The sequence below is a fragment of the Microcaecilia unicolor genome, chromosome 1 (assembly GCF_901765095.1).
Source record: "Microcaecilia unicolor chromosome 1, aMicUni1.1, whole genome shotgun sequence".
In the NCBI taxonomy this organism is placed as follows: domain Eukaryota; kingdom Metazoa; phylum Chordata; class Amphibia; order Gymnophiona; family Siphonopidae; genus Microcaecilia; species Microcaecilia unicolor.
Genome location: NC_044031.1, coordinates 66124195 through 66148060, shown reverse-complemented (window position 1 = coordinate 66148060; position 23866 = coordinate 66124195). Strand labels below are relative to the sequence as shown.

At 42.3% G+C, this 23866-nt stretch overlaps 1 protein-coding gene across 2 annotated transcripts in view; it reads right to left on the bottom strand.

Annotated features, from left to right (window-relative positions):
- GORASP1 (golgi reassembly stacking protein 1) overlaps positions 1 to 23866 on the bottom strand; it is a 75475-nt gene that overhangs the window by 19829 nt on the left and 31780 nt on the right. For both annotated transcript variants that reach the window (XM_030198084.1, XM_030198094.1), the window contains exons 5-6: positions 13019 to 13149; positions 11278 to 11422 (exon numbers count right to left, since the gene is read on the bottom strand). In XM_030198084.1, coding sequence (XP_030053944.1) covers positions 11278 to 11422; positions 13019 to 13149 — 276 coding nt within the window. The remainder of the gene's footprint in view (positions 1 to 11277; positions 11423 to 13018; positions 13150 to 23866) is intronic.

The following is a 23866-nucleotide window of genomic DNA, read 5'->3' as shown; positions in this document are numbered from 1 at the left end:
CTGCAATGTAATAAATTGAACACTGTTTTATCAACAGCAGCTAACCAGTTCTGGTCTTAAAGGGTCATAAACCGTTCTGGTTTTCAGTATATCCAAAATAGACAGTCATTGCATAATATTTGGTGTAAGAATCAAGGTAATTCACAATACTGAAGAAATGTCTAAACTCCAAGTGTAAGAACATATCATGGCAGCAGGCCAAAAGAGAATCCCAATTTTGCTCATTTCTGGGATAAGCAGCATAAAAACTAAATGAACTCTATCCTATCACAACATTACCTTGTATTTGTTCACCGGAGACTTCAAAGCCTCTCGGGTACTATGTAAGCCACATTGAGCCTGCAAATAGGTGGGAAAATGTGGGATACAAATGTAACAAATAAATAAAAAAATGTTTTATACTTTTTTTGGGATCTTGCCAGGTATTTATTTAATTTATTTATTTATTGTTCGCTTATATCCCACATTTTCCCACTCATGCAGGCACAATGTGGCTTACAAAACATGAAATAAAATTACAGAATAGGAAGCTTAGAAAAGTATACAAGGAGTAAGCAGGGGGAAAAGCATCTAACAGGGTGAACTAGCGGGGTAAGAGACAGGAGGGGTGTATCAGTCAGCGGTATAAAGTGAGGGGTAGGTCTTGGCAAAGAAGTATGTCTTCAACAAATTCTTAAAGAGGGCGTGGTCCGCTTGAGTTTTGAGGTGTTGCGGAAGAGCATTCCAGTGCTTAGGGCTCCAGTAGCGGAAGGACGAGGCGAAGATCTTCTTGTACTTGACACCCTTACAGTTTGGGAAGTGCAGATGAAGGTAAGAATGAGCAGCAGGATTGGCGTTCCTGGGCGGGAGGTCGATTAAGGGGTGCATATACTCCGGGGCAAGCCCATAGATGATTTTATGGGTCAAGGAGCAGAGCTTAAAGGCAATGCGCTCCTGTACAGGCAGCCAGTGTAATTTGAAACGCAAGGGTTCGGCATGTGCAAAGCGTCGTTCTCTTAGGATGAGTCTCGCGGCTGTGTTTATGACCTGGATTGGCCACTGTTAGAAACAGGATGCTGGCTGGGCTTGATGGACCTTTGGTCTGTCCCAATATGGCAATATTTATGTACTTATGAATGAACTTCTTAGGGGTACGAGACAAGTATGCTAGCAAAAAGCAACAAGTGCTATATAAAGAAATGACAGTTATATTTGCCTAAATGAAAGAGCTTGAAAAGAATTGCTCCTGCTTTGCGTATAGACAGGAGAAACCCTTCCTAGTAGGCACTATTGCTCCAACAAGATGTGTTTAAAACACACATAATTGTACCACAAAGACAGCTGACATGTACTGCAAAGTGAATCAAAATTAATAGCATTTTTATTCCATGTATCAAAAAGTCAAGATCTAGGCTGATCACAATAAAAACATAAAATAATTATAAAACCAAACAAAATACAACACACTGTATAGAGCAAAAATAAAATAAAAAGGGGCATTTTCGATATGACATCTAAATCTGCTTGTGAACAGCTGAAAATGTCCAAAAATCAAGTGGCAAACATAGAGATTTTTTTGAACCAGAAAAACATCTTAGCTTTTTGTTTTGAAAATAGTCATTTCCTAGATGTTTTATGCTCAGCGTGCTTTTCTTTAGTGAACATTTTCAGAAAGAAAAAAAGAACTTCCAATGGAAAAACACAAAAAAACCAAGCCATTGGGACATTTTTTTTTTTTTTTGGGGGGGGGGGGGGGGGGGTCCTGCATTCTTAGTAGACTGGCCACACAGAAATCCCAACAGAGAAGTGGACTTCACATAAAAGGTCCCAGGTACACATCACACCATTACCCCCTCATACTGTATAGTGAGCTCTCCAAAACACACCAAAAACCTACTGTATCCAACTGTACACAACTACAATAGTCCTTATGTCTGCAGGTGTCACCTCTATGTGGGTACAGTAGATTTTATCTTGTTGGGCTGACTGGATGGACCATACAGGTCTTTATCTGCCATCATCTACTATGTTACTATGGTTTTGGAGGGCTCAAACTTTCCACCACATGTGTACCAGTTAGAGTGGGATATGGGCCTGGGTCCCTTTGTCTACAATTCACTGCACCGCCCACTAGGCTACTCCAGGGACCTGCTTGCTGCGCTAATAAAACTGGCTATAACATCTAAAGCTGTCAAAGAGGCTGGTATGTACTGGGGGCCACCTACATAAGTACATAAGTAGTGCCATACTGGGAAAGACCAAAGGTCCATCTAGCCCAGCATCCTGTCACCGACAGTGGCCAATCCAGGTCAAGGGCACCTGGCACGCTCCCCAAACGTAAAAACATTCCAGACAAGTTATACCTGAAGCTCAATATGTCCAAAACTGAGCTCCTTATCTTCCCACCTAAACCAACCTCTCCCCTTCCCCCACTCTCTATTCCTGTCTCATCTGCTCGTAACCTTGGGGTCATCTTCGACTCCTCCCTCTCCTTCTCTGCACATATTCAACAGATTGCTAAAACCTGTCGTTTCTTCCTCTATAACATCGCCAAAATTCGCCCTCTCCTTTCTGAGCACGCTACCAGAACCCTCATCTACACTCTCATCACTTCTCGCTTGGACTACTGCAACTTGCTTCTCACCAGTCTTCCACTCAGCCATCTCTTTCTTCTTCAATCTGTTCAAAATGCTGCTGCACAATTAATATTTCGCCAAAGTCGCTATGCCCATATCAGCCCTCTTCTGAAGTCACTTCACTGGCTCCCTATCCATTTCCGTATACAGTTCAAGCTCCTCTTATTAACCTATAAGTGCATTCACTCTGCTGCCCCTCACTACCTCTCCACCCTCATCTCTCCCTACACTCCTTCCCAGGAACTCCGTTCACTAGGCAAATCTCTCCTAATTGTACCCTTCTCCCCCATCGCTAACTCCAGACTCCGTTCCTTTTATCTTGCCGCACCTTATGCCTGGAATAGACTCCCTGAGCCATTGCATCAAGCTCCATCCCTGGCCGCCTTCAAATCTGGGCTAAAGGCCTACCTGTTTGATGCTACTTTTAATTCCTAACTTGTCACCTGCTCGTAACCTTTATCTTGTCTTCCTCTCTTCATTAGTCCCTTCCCATATGTCCTATCTGTCTGTCCTACCCTTATCCCTTATTTGTCCTGTCTGTCTGTCCTGATTTAGATTGTAAGCTCTTTTGAGCAGGGACTGTCTTTTCTTCATGTTAAATTGTGAAGCGCTGCGTACGACTGGTAGCACTATAGAAATGATTTAGAGTAGTAGTAGAGTAAGGGAGAGGGGTTATGCCTTAATCCCTCCAGTGATCATCCGGTCATTTAGGGCACCTTTTTTTGACGTAGTTCTGATTGGAACAGTCTACACCAAAACGTCTAACTTTTAGCCCTGAATGTTTTTGATTTGTTCCATTATGGCAGAAAAACGTCCAAGTTGTGGGAACGCCCAAATCCCTTCTCCAACATTCCCCCTTTTGATTTGGATGCACTGCTGATGAACTGCATAGATAAATGTCTTAAAATTGTGTTTCAAAACTAGCAATTTGGACGTTTAAGGTTTTGGGTGTTATATTTTTGGTTTGTGAGGGGTGTCCTTTTCTTCTACTGTGTAAAAAGGATAATAGACCAGAAATGTGTGGGGCTGATATGTTTATGCTCCTCATTTAAGAGGAGGAAGTGTATTGGGCATGAGTTGTTCAAGAGTAACTTGATAAAATATTCCCTTTTCTACCAGCCCAGGAGACACAGGTTGTAATTTGAAGGAATTCCGGTATGATCTAAATTGGTTGCTATTTCTGATTCTATGAAAGCAGATAAAATAGACTATTTTTTGTATTATGTGGACAGCTGACTTCGTGGGCATGATGCAGTGCCCTTATGCTGTAGTGTCCTACTGGTTATTCTGTCTTCTTCTAATTTTGACTGGGTATGAACGGGGGATGGGAGAGACTGGTGGCAGTTATGTGTAGCACACTGCAACCTAAAAAGACTGGACTTCGCAAGGTGGCAGAATATAAAGTGTTACTGACTAGAACTGGAGAAAAAAAATAAATTATATATTTTAGTAGTTCACTGCCCTCTGAGATACAATCATGCTCACATTGAGGAATTGATGCAGTTAATTTTGGATATTCAAGCTGAGAGAGATTGTTGATAATGGGCAATTTTAATATTTATTAAAACCCCGGAAGAAGTTTGGGGGGGGGGGGGGGGTCTGATTTTTTTTTTTTTTTTTGGAGGGTATGAGGCAACATAGCTTCAAGCAGTTAATAGAAGGAGCTATCCACAGTAAGGAGGATTACTGGCTTTGGTATATCAGCATGAACAGATGGTTTAGTTGGCCTCTACTTATGCAACTACTGCCGCTATTCCCCTGCCCACCGGCACCGCTGTGTTTTCAAAATGGTGGCCGAGACTTCCTGTGGTAGTCTTGCGGGTCTCAACAGCAGAAGCAAATTTTAAAAACTGACATATTTCATTCACTATACTATAGGTTAACAAATACAAATAAAACAAAAAAAAAATGAAAAATATGATGATACCATTTTATTGGACTAAATACATTTTTCAATTAGCTTTCAAAGGCCAAAACCTCTTTCCTCAGGTCAGGACAGTATACTGCTGTTAAGGTATTCTGTTCTGATATGAGAAAGGAAGGTTGGGTCTCCAAACATCAGTCAAAAATGTATTAAAATTAGACCAATAAAAATATTACCTTATTTCCATTTTCTGTATTTATTAACACAGCTACCACACTATTTTATTCTAAACTAAAAATAAAATTATTTTTTCCTACCTTTGTTGTCTGGCCGTTTACTTTTTCTAATTGTGTTGGTTCTAGTCTCTTGTTTCTTCTTTCCTCGATCTCTTCTCAGCGCCTGCCCTCTCTTCCCCCCCACTTTTCCATCCAGCATCTGCCTCCTCTCTCCCCCCTTTCCATCCGTCTACCCCCCTCTCTCCCCCTTTTTATCTAGCGTCTGCCCCCTCTCGCATCCTTTTCCAGCTAGCGTCTGCCCCCTCTCTCTCCCCCTTTCCATCCAGCATCTGACCCTTCTCTCTCCTCACTTCCATCCACTCAGGCCCCTGAATATTGACCAGTGAATTTCTTTCATTCATTCCATTTTTTTTTTTTTTTTTTAGTATTTATGTTATTGCAATGGTCAAGTAATCACTTGCAATGGTCAAGTGCAGAAACAATCATCATCAAAACAGTATAAAACAGAACAATAGGGTAATCAAAAACAGCAAATCCGAAAAGAACAACAAAATCCCCACCAGCCATACCACTAAGGGTAACATCAAGGATAACTTACAATAAGTTTCTGCCTCCCGCCATTGAACTTTTTAATATAATTGAACCAAAATAATCAAACCCACACACCTCTGCAAACAATCCGGCCTCTCACAAACCATAACACACACAAGCCTGTCAAACTCCCACTCATACCCCAACACCCCTCCATCTTTCTCCCCCTTGAGTGCACATAAAGTGATCAACTATGTGAGGTAGATACAGGATGTCCATCCAAAAGTCTACGCTACATAGCAACATTTATCTATATGAGACACATGTTGGTATGCCTGAATTTCAAAAAGAACTAGTTCTTTCATATTTGTCAACCATTGCTGCAACAATGGCGATTCTTCAGAGATCCAGTAGGACAGGATAAGTTTTTTAACCAGTAAAATTGCATTAAAAAGAAAACATCTCTGAGAGATAGACAAACCCTTACCATCAAAGTTTCCTGCGACCCCAAAAGCAAGGAGCCATAGTCCCACTCTGGTGTGCGCTGAAGAACATAGGCCAGCACCAGGAAGGCCTGGCATCAAATAACAAGGGAATCACATTCCAAAAATATATGTAACTAGTAAGAAATGCCCGTTTCGGGAAAAAATGAAACGGGCGCTAGCAAGGTAATCCCCCCTACCATCCTCCCTCCCTCCCGAGTTCCACACCCCCCCTCTCCCTCCCTCACTCACTCACTCGGTTGCGAGTTTGTGATGAAAGTTCGCAGCGCTCTCCCCAGCCGCTGCTGTAACTGAATCTCAGACTCGGGCATTGCGCCTTCGCCGCCCTCGATGTCATCGCGTTTTGACGTGAGGGCGGAGCTACAGTGACTGCAGGCCAAACCGGATATCTCGGGCGCCTCATCCGGCTTGAGGCTTCATTGGAACATTGGAGGTGCCTTTTATATATATATAGATATGGATCCTGGAGCATATTTACACTTAAGACATGTTCCGTTTTCCCATAGGCCAAGACTTGTCCCCTTCTCCCTAGTTAAATATGCTCTATGTAGGATTTTATATTGTATTTCTTGGTAAAGTTGAGTAACATAGCAAAAAGCTCCGAAAATTGTTGTTCGGTATACAGTTGTCCTAGCTCCCTCTGCCAGAGTGCTCTCAACTTATGTAACCCATCCAAGGGCAGGTTAGTCTTCAACCCTGTATACCAGGAGGACAGCTTGTTAGAGGAAGTTGGTGTCCAGTACAGTACCTTATCTAAGTGCCAAAATTCCCACCCAGTTTTATACTGTCAGGACAGTTTCTCTCAATAATCCGTAATTTGAAGGTAGGAGAAAAACTGTTTATGAGGGAGATGCCAATGGTCTCATATTTGGGAGAAAGAGGGAAAAGAACCAGCTCCCAACTCCAGAACACTGGCCACTGACTTGCAACCCCTAGACACTCAATCTCGAAAAAATGAATGCCCCCACACTGCTGGAAAATTCACATTACCCTCCAAAGTAAGGAAGGGGTAAACTGTGGACTCTTCCCTGTTTTTTCCTCCACCATCTCCATGCACTGCACAGCAGGTCCAGAAACCGGACCTTCTGCTGGAATGAAGGTTCTGGCTTTCCTGCCCATGTAACAAGTTAATAAGCCCAAAGGGTGCACTCCACCCAAGAAACAAAGCAGAGGGAACATTTTTTCCAACTCAGGTGATAGCCTCATGTACCCACCGGAAAAAGGCAGCCACACTGTAGAGTCGAATATGAGGTACGTTAAGTCCACCCTGAGATTTGTCCAGTATCAATTTAGCCATTCCAATTCTGGGAGACTTTGCACTCCATAGAAACTTTGTGATAATCGATCGGAATTTACTTTTAACCTTACGTGTCAGCCAGAGTAGCATGGTGTGCAGAGGGTACAAAAGTTTGGGTACAATAACCATTTTCACCAATGCCACCCTGCCCAGCAATGAAAGCGGGAGATCAAGGCATGTTTGGCAAACCTTATTAATGGCTTCCATGTAACATTAGCACTATAGAGAACCACTGGATTAGCAAGCAAATAAATGCCCAAGTATCTCATAGGCGCTGAGGTGGGGGGAACAGCAAAAGCCCTCTGCCAAGGGGCACTCAGGCCGCCTGCCAATAACAGTAATTCTGATTTAGCACAGTTGACTTGCAACCCAGAAATTCGTCTGAATTCTTTAATTATAGCCAGGGCGAATCAAGGTGTTTATTCGCTTGATCTAGATACAATAAAATGTCATCGGCAAATAAGCTGATCTTACATTCCCTCCCCCCAATCACAACTCCTCGAATAGCAGCATCAGAGCAAATCATTATGGCCATGGGTTCCATTGCTAAAAGAAATAGAAGAGGGGATAGGAGGCACCCCTGGTGAGTTCCCGCTGTAATGCAAAAGGAGGGCAAAAGCCCCCATTCACTATCAAGCAGGTGAGCAGTTTAGTATATAGGTCCTGTACCCATCCCACAAACTGGCCGCTCAGCAAGTACTCCCAGGATATGCTGTCAAAAGTCTTTTCCATGTCAAGTCCCCCAATGGCAGATGCCCACCTGTGATCATGTAGTGCTACCACGACTTTCATTAAACTCATGGACGCATAGCATCCGGGTACAAAGCCCACTTGGTCAAGGGTACACCAATGAAGGTAAGTATGCATTAAAGCGCTGCACTAATGTAGCAGCCAGAACCTTGACATCCTGATTCAGGAGAGATATAGATCAATAGGAGCCCGCCTACTCCAGGATTTTTCCTGGCTTTGGAACAAGAAGACATGAACCATATTGTCCCTAACCTGACTGCAGTTTACATTTTATATACAGCTAACACCCTTTCCACGGCTTACTCACTCAATGCACAACAAAAGACACCGTTATCCTTTTATCACAGACATATTCGGGATACTGCGCATGAACTCAATTTTGCTCATCTTACGGAGCTATGGAATGTGAACTTGGGAATAAATATACCAATTGGAATGTACAAGGCACATGTTATTATACTGAGGAGATCATCTTGGATTTCCTCCCATTGGGAGGTGCAATATAAATTTGCCTTAAGACTAAATATTCCTACTAGAAAAGCCTTCCATATGGGACTCTCGCCGGCTGGAGAGTGTCCAAAATGTGGTGAAGAGTGGGCTACTTTGGGACACATGTTTTGGTCTTGCCCCAGAATCCAAAAGCTTTGGAAGCATCTTCTTAGACAGGTGTCTACTATGTGGAAAGCGGGTTGGCACTATAATCCCAGGCTATTATTTGGTCATCCCAGCTTGGGTATCCCAATGCCAAAAGGGTATAAAGAGTTTATAATAAGATCACAATTATAGCTAAAAAAAACACCCCTATTTTATTAGAGTGGCTTTCTACTAAAGATCCCTCGCTATATCAATGGTGGGCCCAAATTCTGTCCATGATGAGACTGGAAAGAATAGGAGTAGACAATCTAACATCAATCCAAGGTTTGCAATTTCAATATAAATGGACTCCAAACATTGACACCTGCTGCAAGAGGACAATTGCTGAATATATAACCTTTACTAGTGTCTAGAGGAGGAAACACTAACCCAAATTTCTCTTCTGTGATTTAGAGTGGGGGGGGGGGGGGGGGGGGGTAAGGGGTTGGGGGAGGAATGTTGTATTCAAATAAGTATTGAAGTTCTTAAGTGGTGTTATATGCTCTCTAAGTGTTTAATAAAAAAGATTTGAAACATATACAGCTAACACCAAAAATTTGATCTGAAGCGGTTTACAATAAGAATAGAAACCTTATATCATAATAAAGGGAATTAGGAACACTAAACAAAAAACCTAACCAGAGATAATTAGGAAGTCATTAAAAATAGCTGTTTTAAGCATCTTTCTAAAATATATATTCTAAATTCACCAGAAAACAAGCAGTATATAGGCGCCAATGCATTGGCGCTATCAAGAGCCAGTGCACTGCACACAGATCCCAATGGGCCAGCCACCAGGTCCTGGAGGATGTGATAACATTCAGGGACAAACCCATCCGGACCAGGCGCCTTTGTGAGCTTGAGCTGTTTAATGGTCACCATGATCTCCTCCTTAGTTATTGGGGCATTCAAGGCCCGGAGCTGCTCCTCCCCCAGCTGTGGCAGTGCAAGGCCCTGAAAGAACCTATGTAGAAAAATAAACAAAAAAGGCACAAATCTGCTTGTTGAAGCAAGGAGAACAAACAAGAAAGCAGACTAAGTAAAAAAAATGGTTTAATAAAACAATATTCCACCACAATTGTGCTTGATCAGTTCAACTCAATATTTTAAGTCCCCAAAAGCACACTATAATCTCTACACAGTCCACACAGTCTTAACAAGATAAACTAGACTTCAGATCCCCGGTGCTGTTGTGAATTTTTGTAAACTGCACCGCTCCGCTTTACCACTGGGTATTGTTCTCCCAGTGCGGTATTATATTCAATTTCTAACTGTGTATTTTTTACCTCCTGTACTCACTTTTTGCCGTCGGCTATGAGTTTTACCTGTTTTCTTGCTAGAACCTCCTTGTCTTCTAGCTTTTATTTTAGGGCAATTCAAAGGTTCAGCTCCTGATGAAGATAATACGAAACAGGAGCTCGCTGTAGAGCGAACCAGTGAGAAAGCCCGCATATTAAGATAAGTGCGAAATCAAGAAATTGTTACCTATCTTAGTACATAAAAAGAAAAAATTTTGAAAAAGTATGTAAGAAAGATATTCGTGACTAATGAGGATTTCCGCGTGAAACCGCACTGGGAGAACAATACCCAGCGGTATAGCTGAGCGGTGCAGTTTACAAAAATTCATAACAGCACCGGGGATCTGAAGTCTAGTTTATCTTGTTAAGACTGTGTGGACTGTGTAGAGATTATAGTGTGCTTTTGGAGATTTAATAAAACAATACCCGACATGGCCACATTTCACCCACAGGCTGCGTCAGGGGTAGAACTATAAAATAAAAACAAACATCAAAACATCTTGTAAAAAACAATAACATATAAATATGACAAAATGTCAGAACATATTCAAACCACCTATAAAATTACATAAAATATGATAAAATCAAGTTAAAATAAAATTAGATAAACCAAATTTTTTAAAATCATAACAATAAAAGCAAAATACATCAAATATAATGATAAAATATCTAAATCTATACGTAATCACAAGAAAACGAATCAAAACATATACAAGGAGAGGTGGAGAAAGAAATACCCATAATTGTGGAAAAAAACGTGTAACATGCAATCATTTTAAAATTGTTTTAAAATTGCAAAGTTTTCAATTATTTGTGTTGGACATGCTCTCAAAGTTGGTACATACATACCTAAAAGAGGGGGGTATACTTCATTTACCCCTTAAGAAAAAACAAAAAGGTAAAAACCATCCTACAATACAAAGTCCAAATAAATAAATAAAAACAACTGATTCCCCTCCCTCCCACCTCCCCCTTCCTCTGGTAAAATGACTCACTGGCAGACCTTCCCAGGTCTTTCCCCACCCCTGTCCTTTTCCTGAGGATCTTCCCTTTTATATGTAGAAGGCAGACAATCTCCTTCCTGTCCACACTACTGGTTTACACTGAATATTATCTAGCAACAGAAAACATAAATCAATGTAGGTTAAAGTGTCAGCAGAAGAGAGATTGCATCCCTCTTAGCTGCCTGGAACCACTAGTGGATCATTTTACTGAGGTGGGGTGGGGGTTAAAAGTATTAGAACTTGGGGTAGAAGAGAATCACTACACTAGGGAGGAAGATAGTTAAAGTACTGGGATTTAGGGACTATTAAGCATTGAAGGGATACAATGTTTAAAGCATGAGATTCATGGGAGGATCACAGTGCTGAGGGAAAGATTAGGTTGAACTTGACTGCCTAGATCTAGGAACATTTTCAGTTTAAAGTCTAGGCAACTAGGTTCAGCCGACAATTAGCTTTGTTATTGTATTTATACTAGTATTGATTTATAGTAATAGTAGTAGTTATTGTACTGAGCCTTGGCTAAAAATTGATCTCATTAAGTTGTACCTCATTATATCCATTGGCGACAGGCACAGCAGGTCTCTCTTCTGATGGTAAAGGTGATGGAGGTTTTATTTCTGTTCTTTTCGTCCTCACAACTGACTGTGATGGAATTCTGTGCAAATAACCATATCCAATGCCACATCCTAAGCTACATACCAAGAAGGTTAAAAAAAGACAATTGTAAAGAAACACAGGAATAATGCAGACCAGTCTTTCCAATTATTTTGTAGATCTCTTACTGAAAATGCATGAAGAATATATGTCATTATAAACATCGATGACTTAAGATTAGGTTGAACAAGACTGACTCTTAGCTGAAGAGAGATATAAACTAGATTGGTCTTATGGGAGACAATATTCAGCCCATGGGAGGAAGCCCGCATAAGTGCCACGGTCGGTTGTGACCCTGGATATTCAATGATGGGCCGTTTCCGGCGAGCAGCATTGAATATCTAGGTTTTTGCTGGCCGGCTAGTGCATACCCGGTTAAACTGATAGCACTAACTGGGCATTGTCTAGCACATAAAGATAGGACAGCTATTTATGTGGTCCTATCTATGTGCTAACCTTGCCCGGCCAAGGCTGAATTTCAGGTCATAACTTTTGACCCACCCCTGAAACACTCCTGAGATACCGTGTTTCCCCGAAAATAAGACACTGTCTTATATTAACTTTTGCCCCCCAAAATGCACTAGGTCTTATTTTCAGGGGCTGTCTTATTTTTCGGGGAAACATCGGGGTTGGCCCGCCCGCCGTCGCTCCCGGAACTAACCTTAAACGCCTCCTTTCACCTTTGCAGCAAGCAGCAGCAGGGCAGGCCACTCCTTCCTTCCGTGTCCCGCCCTCGCCTGACGTAACGTCCGCGAGGGTGGGGCATGGAAGGAAGGAGAGGTCTGCCCTGCTGCCGCTTGATGCGAAGGTCAAAGGAGGCGTTTAAGGTTAGTTCCGGGAGCGACGGAGGGCGGGTGGTGGGGCGGCCTTGTCCGGCTCTCGGCGGCCCTGCTTTCAAACAAAAATTTGCTAGGTCTTACTTTCAGGGGAGGCCTTATATCTAGCAATTCAGGAAATCCTCTACTAGGTTTTATTTTCGGGGGATGTCTTACTTTCGGGGAAACAGGGTAGTTGGCTTGTGGTTATGTGCTAACCGCAAATATTTAGTAGAGATAACTTGTCATCTCCTGCTGAATATTCAAGGATAGCTAGCTATCTGCAATTTAACTGGTCACCGGCTGTCACCGACTGGTTAAATCGTTTTGAATATCAGGAGGATGGTCCTTAACTATCTACTCTCTTGTTGTATGGCTTTAGGGTCCAGTTCATCTCTATTTTCCCCTTCATTTCTCTGTAACTAAGAATCCTCTGTGCTCATTCTAGTCCTTTACCACCTCCACTGGAACACTTCTTGTATCCACCAACCTTTCTTTGAGGAAATCTTTTCTACTGCTACCCCCGAGTGTACCATTTTTGAAACTCATATAATCTCTTACTCTAAAATTGTAATTTGTGTGTTAGACATATTCAAATACTTGACATGTATAAATATCATATTCCCGTATCTCTCCTCTCCTTTAGGATACAAATATGTAGGTGCTTAAGGTTCCTCTCATATGGCTTCTGATGCAGATAGTGCACCATTCTGGTAGCCCATTTCATACACTTTCAGTGCCAAAGCAAAGTAATTATATATGGATTCCTGTGTAGGTCAGTATGAAACAGATAAACAGTAGATGTGCCAAGCAAATACCTTCCTTCACCACCCCATGCTCCATTGGGGGTTACAAGAACTTCTCGGCAGGACTCCATCTCTACGTTATAAACCAGAAGCTTCAATGGCTTGCCCTCGTGGGATTCAATTAATGTGAAGAAATCCTCTGACTGAAGAAAAAGGAAAGATTTTATATTTGTTTGTTTTACACAAAGGCAATCCTTCTTAATATGTACTCCTGCAAATCATAAATGCCTTTAGCTGTCCATGCCTTGCTAACTTCAAGTAGATGATTCTTTTGGTTTAATCTTCTTGTAATTAGAGACCAAACTGACAATTTTATCCAGGTAACAACCTCCACCAATTCAGACAGGAAGGTTATAACACGGTAAATCAACACTCAATACAGATAAGAGCATACTTATTTAGAGAAAATCTAAACATTGTGTCAATCATTTGTACATTCCCAGTCATGTCTAAAAGCCTGAAGCCACACAGTGGCAAATGCTATACGCTGCTGTTAAAAAAAAAAAAAAAAAAAAAAAAGAAGATAGTGATGTGCTAATGTAAATACACTTTAACAACTCATTCTATAACTTTAGTGAGCTAAAATGATAGAATATTAACACTTCCACAGTTAAATGTACATTTGTGCTATTAAGTGTTAGTCTAGCACCCAATGTTATTCTATAATTTAGGCACACAATTTGCTTAGTGGCGTACACATGGGCGGAGCACAGGCATGCTCCCAATTACACACTAAAGTCCTGCATTTAGGTCTGCTGCATCTAGACATCTAACTTTGGCGCCAAGTTATAGAATTGCCCTCTTAACCCTCAATAAAGGAATTCTTTCAGTAAAAGTAGTAAAAGATCCTGATATTGTGCAGCGCTGCGTATGCCTTGTAGCGCTATAGAAATGCTAAATAGTAGTAGTAGTATATCTATATATATTCAAGACAGCTTTCATTGGTTGTCTGTTACATTCTGTATTATTTTTGAACATCTTCTTTTAACTTTTAAGGCTTTTTGAATTGATAATCCTGGTTATTTGGTGCTACTTATGGTTCCTTACTGTCTTGGACGTGTTCTTCGATCTCAGAGCAACCACCGTTTGGTCCTGCCAGGTCCTCGCATTGCTAGACTGGAGTGTACACGTCAAAGTGCATTTTCTTTTTTAATTTATAAGAGTCTTTATTGAGCATTGAACATCAATACAACAAACAGAACACTCAATGACAATCCTTAGTGATATAAAAAAGTACAAACTCAAAAAAACAGTAGATCATATGTCAGAAAAATGCATAAGTACACTGTCAATGCGTCTATGCAGACAAACTATATTCTTATTTTTTTCAGTTTTTATACTCCCGCCCCACCCCGTAAAACTACTCTACCCCTCTCCAAGAAACCAACCCAACAGATCGTCACACCCCACCCACCCTACTCTAGAGTGCATTTTCTATCAAGCCCCTGCTGTTTGGAATGCTCCCTCTCTCTATTACAAGCAAGTTATCTTTGCAATCCTTTAAGACTAAAGTGTGAAGGCTCTTCCAACAAGTTTTTGATGGAACCTGAGTTGTAGTATGCTGGGGTTTGACAGTACTACCTTGAGTGTTGTATATTTCATGTTTTATTTATTTTATTTCAGCACTTGATATACCGCAGATGATTCCTGAGGCGACTATGAGGTTTACAATTTCTATTACTTGCACTGTCCCTAATCGGCTCACAATCTAAGTTATATATTGTACCTGGGCCAATGGAGGGCTAAGTGACTTGCCCAGGGTCACACAGAGCTGCAGAGGGAACTGAACTTGGTTCCTCAGGATTTCAACCCACTGCCAACCATCAGACAGAAGTGGAAATTGATCTGGTTCCCCCAGGTCTTCAACCCACTGCACTAACCATTAGGCCACTCCTCCACTACACTTATAAATAAATAAAACAGCAATCTAACTTGAAAAGTACAAAAACTAGGGGGCACTCCATGAAGTTACACAGTAGCACATTTAAAACAAATGGGAAAAATAGTTAAAGTTCTGCAACTCATTGCTAGGGAATATGGTAAAAGCAATTAATATAGCTGGGGTTTAACAAGGTTTGGATAAATTCCTGGAGGAAAAGACCACAAACTGTTATAAACGTAGACCTGGGAAAGCAACTGTTTATCCCTAGGATCAGTAGCATGGAATCTTGCTACTTTTTGGGACTCTGTCATGCCAGGTCATGGTCATAGAAACAAGATCCTGAGCTAGATGGACCCTCGTCTGACCCAGTAGGGCAACTTTTATATGTAACTCAATGTTTATTCACTTTTTGAAGACCAGTGCACACAAAAATGTTGTGGGCAGTGTGGACATGAGAAAAACTCACACGGCCAAAGAAAAGCTAATAAAGCACTGAAACCACCACTACAGGCTAAAAGACTAAGAGGTGGTGGATCAGGAGGGAAACGAGAAGGTGTTGTGTACTACTATCATTTAAGAGGCACCACTGATGTCTCTTGTTGCTGCTGCAAGATGCGAGACAGAACTCATGTGCTGTTTTCGGTTAAGTGTCAGGGCCACCTGATCGAGTCTCATGGCATGTTGGAGTGGAGGAGTGGCCTAGTGGTTAGGGTGGTGGACTTTGGTCCTGGGGAACTGAGGAACTGAGTTCAATTCCCACTTCAGGCACAGGCAGCTCCTTGTGACTCTGGGCAAGTCACTTAACCCTCCATTGCCCCATGTAAGCTGCATTGAGCCTGCCATGAGTGGGAAAGCAACAGAGTACAAATGTAACAAAACAAAAAAAAAACCCAGAAAAAGCTGTCCAAAACATCCAAACTTTTTAAAATTAAAGATATTCAGAGTATGTGCTTTCTTCCAGAAACCAATTACACAAGTTGCCACATCACCATTCTAAACACCAGCTTTTTTAAAAATGAGATCTAAAAACGTTTTTAAATAGGGAAGCATTTGGCAAGACAGATGAGATCAGTAGCTCTGAATAACTTCATAATAACCCTATTGTTGTCTTACTTGGTTAATCTGTTTGAGATCTAATTTTAGTTGTGTCATATATGTTGAATTTTATGAGGTTGTCTGTGTTTTTAATTTTAATTAACGATTATTGATATGTTGTCTTATTATGCTCTGATACACTGTAAACCGCTGTGAATGGCCCCAAGCCAGGTGAGTACCATGATGAAAAACACCCTAGATCTTAGCCTCATTCCTTTTATTTTATTTTTTCAGAAGGGAATTCCAACAAAAGTCCTAACTAGATCTCAATGTCCTTACTTGGAATATATTTCCACAATCTATCATACAGATAAATAGGACTAACATTTTTCAAAGCCTTAAAATTTAACAGCAAGATCTTAAACTTCACTCTCAACAAAACTGGAAGTCAATGAAGTTTCCTTTGAACCACCCAACACAAACCAGGCTGCTGTATTCTGTACAAGTTGTACATGCTTAACTAACATCTTGGGAAGCCCTAATAATACGTAGTCCAAAAATGATAAGGGCAACCCCTGAAAAAGTCTGGTAATTGTGCTCATCCCTGAAGTACTATTTCACTATCCTTTCATTCAGAAACATTTCTCTGTAATTCAACCCTACTCTTCCTGAAAGATGTAGTCCATTTCAATACTGTACCACCCAAACCGGTACCAGCACATCACGCAATAAGTCAACTCAAAAGTCACTGAGCAGTCCAAAAGAACCAACAGCCAGATGTCTTAAAATAGAGTCTTCCACCACTACTAAAACTGTCTCTGTGCTGTGATCTTTCCTGAATCCTGATTGAACAGTATCTAAATCTTAAATAATCATCCCTAAAAATCTGTTATCTGCCTGCAAACCACTTTATCCAGAGGTTAAGGTGACAGATTGATTGGTTGGTTACATACCTATAATTTGACCTGAATGTTTCCATTTCCAAGGAACCACCCCCCTCCACCAATGAAAAATTTACTAAATCCATAGCGGATCCTACTAATCCACTAACCACTGCCTGAGGATAATCATCTAAAGAACAATGCCCTGGTTTAATTTTCCAAAACAAAAATTAACCTGAAGTCCAGCATTTGGTAACCCTCCTCCCATATCACCTCTCACTGTGTTCCTATTGATTCCTGCAAAAAGTATCTTTGTGCAGGCACTTAACATTTTGCAAAACTACTTTCATGGAAGTGTTTAACAGGGTCACTGCATATGGAACAGTGGCTGTGATCAATACTACTGATACCTTAATTAGCTAATTCTTGCTAATTTGATTTCAATTCACTTGACACTGTCTGAAGATCCATGCTTTGATAAAATGTGTTATGGAAGCACACTAGCCTCTTCCTGGCGTTTGGCATCACGAGCCCTCAAAGTTAATAATGCTGAAGCTGAATCCTTCCTCTTCTTTGGGGTTTGATTCCGAGGATGACTAGTCCTGATGGCCTCTCTTGATGCTTGATGATGAGGGTGAATGAGGAACTCTTGATGCTGATGCATCCACAGCATCTGACATAGCTGCTGGATTGTTTCCAATGCCACTGTCGATAGACTGGATTTACTGGCACCAAAAATTTGTTTGCACTGTTTTTCATGACTACAAAATACCTCTCTTGGACATCTGTGAATACAGCAAGAAGGTTTGTGGTCATGCCCCAGGAATTGCAGGCACTAGTTATGAGTATTTGTACTGACAGAAGTACCGCATACCAGCGATAGGACTACCTAGAAGAAAAAACTTACAAGAAACAATTTTAAAGGCGGAAAACATGTCTTGATATGTGAACCAATGACCCGCAACTGACCAGTTTTGTGGAAAGACAAAGACTGAGGTGGTCCTATGCAACAATGGCAGATGGGAAATGATATGCATGCGTGATGAAATGACCAATAGGCTTTTAGCATTACTAAGCTGGAGTAGCTTCCTATCACGAAACGCCTAGACACCCGCCTGGGGTTACCCAGCGGCCACATAGAAGGTCTATCCCCAGCAGAGCTCAGGTCCGCCTGCACCTGTCGCTTGTGCTCTACACTAGCACCCTCCTTCCACTGACTGGGTCACAACTGCCTCTGGGCAAGTCTCCCACTCTCAAATCATCCCCAGTGATTTCCAGTTTACTGGAGGCCACACTCCCAGTGGTCCCACAGTTCCTAGAAAGCATTCAATGATCCAACACCAGGATTCTTTATCAGTCCAGACAGGCAGAGGCAACAAACTAACAGTGTTTATTGTCATAAAAATATTGAACAGTGAAACAGAAAAAGTGCAATCAGCAGAACAATAACAGATAATTGATCCATATTTCAGTTACAACACTAACTAAACATTTGTATATTATCTAAGTAGTACCTGGGAAGATCAGCACATATAACTGTTCAAAGAGTCTCAGCAAAGAGATTCTCCTCTCTTTTCTTCCTAAGACTGGGGCAAAAGCCAGTACATTCCAAATGAAAATGAGCTCTCTGGACCAATCAGAGCCCAGAACAACAATCTTTGAAAGTATACTCAAGATTGCTGTTCCAAAAGGCTTAAACAGAGAAAACAGCCTTGGTTCTGCAGCAGCTTCAAAACATAAACATGTACCACCTGCTGGCCAAACTAGAGAAATACAGTTCAGGAAATAATTAAAGCAGTTTTACAGGCTTAAAACACACTGTTCTGTCACACTTCTCATGTGGGCTCCATCAGTGACCTCACCCATGCTGTGAGGACTTCCTGTTTTGCTTATCCTCAGAGAAAAATATGTATCACAACAGGACATAATGGGAGGAAATAGCTATTGCAAGGATCTTCAGACAGAGTCAAGTGAACTGAAATCAAATTAGCAGGAATTTAGTTAATTTGAGGTGTCAGCAGTATTTATTACAGCCAGTTGATTGTACCCTGTGCAGTGACCCTATTAAACACCTCCATGAACATATTTGCCAGGTGGTTCTTAGACAGTAAAATGATTTTTAATAGTCTGCAAAACTGAGATCCTGTAATTGGCAGAATCAATCTGAAAGCACCAGGTGTACCTCTTGTGGCTGAGGGTGTTTCCATTGTTCAAATTAAGAAAGGCAAGAATCTAGGAGCGTGTCTGGATTTGACATTTAATCTAGAGTCCCACACTGCTCTCATTGCTCCACAAAGCTTTACTGCAACCAAAAGTGGTGAATCAACTTTGTCCATTAAAACTCTTAAGAGGCAATGCACCCTCCACTGATATTTTTACTGGATTCTTGCAAGCAGATTTACCTTTGGAGCATATCTACAGCTGGAATCAGGTCAAAACATCCCTACAAGGTTAGTTCTGGACAAACTCAGGAGGGAGTGCACTATTTCATTGTCACATGTACTACACTGGCTCCCCACCTTTGTGATGACATTACATATTTTGTGAAGGAAGGGCCCTACCTACCTAGTGCAGACCAGGACAGACATCAGGTCTAGTGAAGGATCCCCATTAAGTATTCCATCTATGTGAAGTACACGTAATACAGTACAGAACTGAAGTCTTTTTTGTAATCACTCCTACAGTGCAGAATAGCCTCCCATTATACAATTTGATCAAAGAAAGATTATTTTTGATATTCAGAAAAAAGGCTAAAATTTGAATTTTCACGTATGTTGATTACTGCCTTGATATTCCCCTGTCCACAGATTTCTGTTGGTTCTGTCAAGTTTGGGTATCACCTTAGTTGAGAACGGGTAGACCGTTTGAAGGTCTTGCAGATACAGACACTGCATATTTAGTTTTACTATTTGGTTTGTTGGACTGGCTGGCTGGACATTGATAAAAAATCTAAACATGGACTCCTGATCAGTTGTGGTGACTATCTTTGGATTTGGCAGTGGCATATGGTATGTGTCCGTATCCTGGTTGGGACATGAAATGAGAATGGCATTGGAGTCAGTCTGTTTTGGTCAGTGTTCTGAAGTGATATTTTCTGGTCTGGTACAGTTGTTTATCAGTTGCTGGCTAAGGGTATCAAAGCATCTTTCAGGAGTGACAGGATCTTAGCTGTCTGAGTATTTGAAAATGAAGATAATTCTTATAAAGAAGAGAAAGGCGGAGGGGTCACGTGATGGTCTGAGGAAGAAAGTCGTGTCTTTCTTCTCTCCGGGGTCTCCCTTCCCTTAGCCCCAGTAAAAACGAGTGAAATCTGAATGCAATCACCCTGAAACGGAAGGCAAACTTCTGGTTATCGATGGATTCCTTTATTACTAAAGAAACTCGGGCATCCGCGCTGAAATCGGGGAAAAAAAGCGCCGAGAAATTGCGTGGAACAGGAGAAGCCAAGATGGCGCCTGACCCGACTACGGATTCCCCTCCGAGATTCCACCCGCTACAGGTACAACAAATTTCAGAGGCTGTGAAAGCGGCACTACAGCCTGAACTTACAAAACTTTCAGAACAAATGGCGAGTGTAGAATTGCTGCTTGGAGAAACAACTAGAAGAACGGGGGAACTTGAAGTGCGTGTATCGGAGTTGGAGGACTCGAATAGAGAAAGAGATTCGGCAGCGCAAGATCTACAGACAATGCTGCGAACACAAGCCAAACACTTAGATGATTTAGAAAATAGATCTCGGAGATCTAACCTCCGATTGATTGGGATTCCGGAGTCGGTGTCAGATCGAGCCCTTTCGACCCAGCTTGAGAACTGGTTGAAATCAGAGTTTGCGCTTTCGGATAGCGCAGGCCCACTTTGCCTAGAAAGAGCGCATCGCCTGGGCAGAAGGGTTGCAGGAGGTAACCGACCACGCGTGGTTATAATTAAAGTGCACAACTTTATACATAAGGAGGAAATCTTGAGAGGGGCCCGTTCCAAATGGGACACATTGTCATTCGACGGAGCAGCAATAAAAATTTTTCAAGATTATTCTGCGGCCCTGCAAGAGCGCAGGAAGGCGTTTGGGCCAGTGTGCCGCCAGCTGGCAGCGAAAAATCAACGATTTATGTTATTATACCCGGCTCAGCTTAAAGTGCTGGAAGTGGGTGGCTGGAAAATGTACCACTCGCCAGAAGAGGCTCAGGGCCTGCTAAGGGAAAACCCTTCATCCCCCTCGGGTCAGAATGGCTGAGGAGAATCAATGAAGGCGGGCCGAAGCGGAACCCGAGGGCATACAATAGATGCACATTGATAATTGGTAAATGGAACACTTAATTGGCACATGTTATGTTACACTGTAAACTGAACCAGTTTCTTTGGGGATTGATATGTATTAGGCACAAATTGTATTGTATCGAATGGAAAGAATGGATGATAAAGATGCGAATGCTGGGGCGGGGAAGGGGACCCCTACCATCCATAGACCAGCTCTCTTCTAGTAGATGTTGCGAAAGAGGAGTGCATGGGCAGATGGGGGGAGGGGGGGAACTGTGGGAGGGCGGGGGGAAGGCAAGGAGGGGAGAAAGAAGGGGGAGGGGGGGGTCAAAGTATATCACTGGGTTAATAGTCAGGGAATGGTCATGGGGCTGCAGATTAAGAAAGAAGGGAACTTAGGTGGAGCTGGGCACCTGGGTTACCCGCATATTACTAAGTACTTTTCTCACAGAACATACTATGTGGAAGACCTATGGGTGCCCGGACTCGGTTTATAACGTGGAATGTAGGGGGCATTACATCTCCAATTAAGCGGACAAAGATTTTACAGGCTTTAAAAAGACATAGGGCAGATGTAGCTTGCATACAGGAAACAAGACTATCCCAGGAAGAGTTGAAGAAATTGAAACGAACTTGGGTAGGAGAGATACATGGGGCAGAGGCCAAAGGGAGGAGAAGTGGGGTGGCAATTCTAATACGAAGGGGGGCGGTGGCTAAAGCACACTTAGTGGGCAGTGACCCGGAGGGGAGGTATGTGGTGGTGCGTCTTTGGCTACAGCACGTTGAATACCTGGTAGTAGCGATATATGCCCCCAATCAGCAGGGGAGACCCTTTTATGAACATTTGCTCCAGTTGTGCATGCCCCATAGATCACTACCTCTGCTTATAATGGGTGATTTTAACTTAGTAGCTGACCCCACCTTAGACAGCTCCTCCTCGGGGGGGTGGTTCGGAGGGGGCCAGAATCACGAATTTTAACCCAATTTATGCAGGCTCTTCAGGTGGTGGACTCTTGGCGGGTCCTGCACCCAGGGGAACGAGACTATACTCACCTTTCGAGGGCACATGGAACTCTCTCCCGATTAGACTACATATTGGTAGACCGAAGGATATTCCCACATGTGAGTGCAGTGGAGATTGGCCCGGAAGAGATATCAGATCACTCAATGGTCTGGTTAGATTTGGAAGGCCGAGATCTAGGAACAGGGGGAAGAGGGTGGAGGTTTCCTACACACCTGGCCAATGACCCCACATTTAAACAATATCTGTCAAAGAGCTGGGAAGAATATGTCCGATTCAATGGGAGGCATAAGGACAACCCTATTTTGTTTTGGCAAGCAGCGAAAGCGGTTATGAGGGGTGCAGTGATTGCCTTCACGGTGAAACGTGAACGGAAGATAACAAAGGCGATCTTTAACTTGGAACGTAACCTGGGGAAGGCTAAGCGTAGGTTTGCTGCAGCCCCAACAAATTACAATCGGGAACAGTTGACAACAGCCCAAATAGCTTTAAACTCCCTACTACATGAAAGAGCCTCCAAAGCACTAGTAGCAAAAAAATTCCGCTTCCAAAGATTCGGAAATAAAGCTGGAACAATGTTAGCAAGGGTGGTTAAGTCCTGGGACGGGCCTAGAGTGGTAGTGGCGGTTAAAGATGGGGCAGGTCGTATTCAACATGAGAAAGAAGGAGTGCAGCAGGTGTTCTATAAATTCTTTAGGGATTTATATACGAAACTTCCCTCCCCATCCTGGGTAACTATTACTGAGTATCTGCAAAAAGCTGATATGCCAGTGTTAACGGCATCAGAAGTAGAGGAACTCTGCAGCCCTATCACGGGAGAGGAACTGCAGGGCATTATTCGGTCCCTCCCTTCAAATTCAGCTCCAGGCCCAGACGGGTTCACAAGTGAATTCTATAAGATATTAAGTCCGCACCTGGTGGGCCCCCTGCACTCATATTTTGAGGAGGTGGTGGTCCAGGGGCAATTCCCAGCTTATGCTAACGAAGCCTTAATTACATTGTTGCTTAAGCCAGGAAAACCCGAGAACCAAGCTAGCTCATACAGACCGATTTCATTAATTAACGTAGATGTAAAAATACTCGCAAAACTGCTGGCTAATAGATTGCAGGAGAGCCTACCCAAGCTTATTGGTCAGGAACAGGTGGGGTTTATCCGAAATAGGCACGCAGGAACTAATGTGCGGCGATTACTATTAGCTTTGGCTCAGGCTCAGCAGGCGGGCTGTGAAACAATGCTGGTTAGCCTGGACGCTGAAAAAGCGTTTGATAAGGTGGGATGGGATTATATGTTTGAGGTACTACAGTTCGTGGGTGTGAGAGGCTGGGCCTTAGGGGCCATCAGATCACTCTATTCTAATCCCAAAGCAGCTGTGCTGATTAATGGAGAGAAAACTAAACAAATAGATATAGAGAGAGAGGAACCAGACAAGGATGTCCCCTGTCCCCTCTGCTGTTCATTCTTGCTATAGAACCACTGATTAGAAACATCCAGCGGAGGGAGGGGGTAGCGGGGGTGACAGTGGGAGGAGATCGGGTAAAGACACTTGCCTTTGCAGATGACTTATTAATCATTTCTACAGATCCAAGGGTGGCTTTGCCAATTCTTTTAAAAGAGATAGAAAGCTTCAGAGTCATATCAGGGTTTCAAGTTAATCGGGAAAAATCCCAAGTGATGAGACTGTATGAGCATGAAGATGGCTCACCCCCCAATGAATTTTCATTGCAGAAGGCTGGGTCAGAGATGAAGTACTTGGGAGTATTAATTCCTCGGACATTAAGCTGTCTAT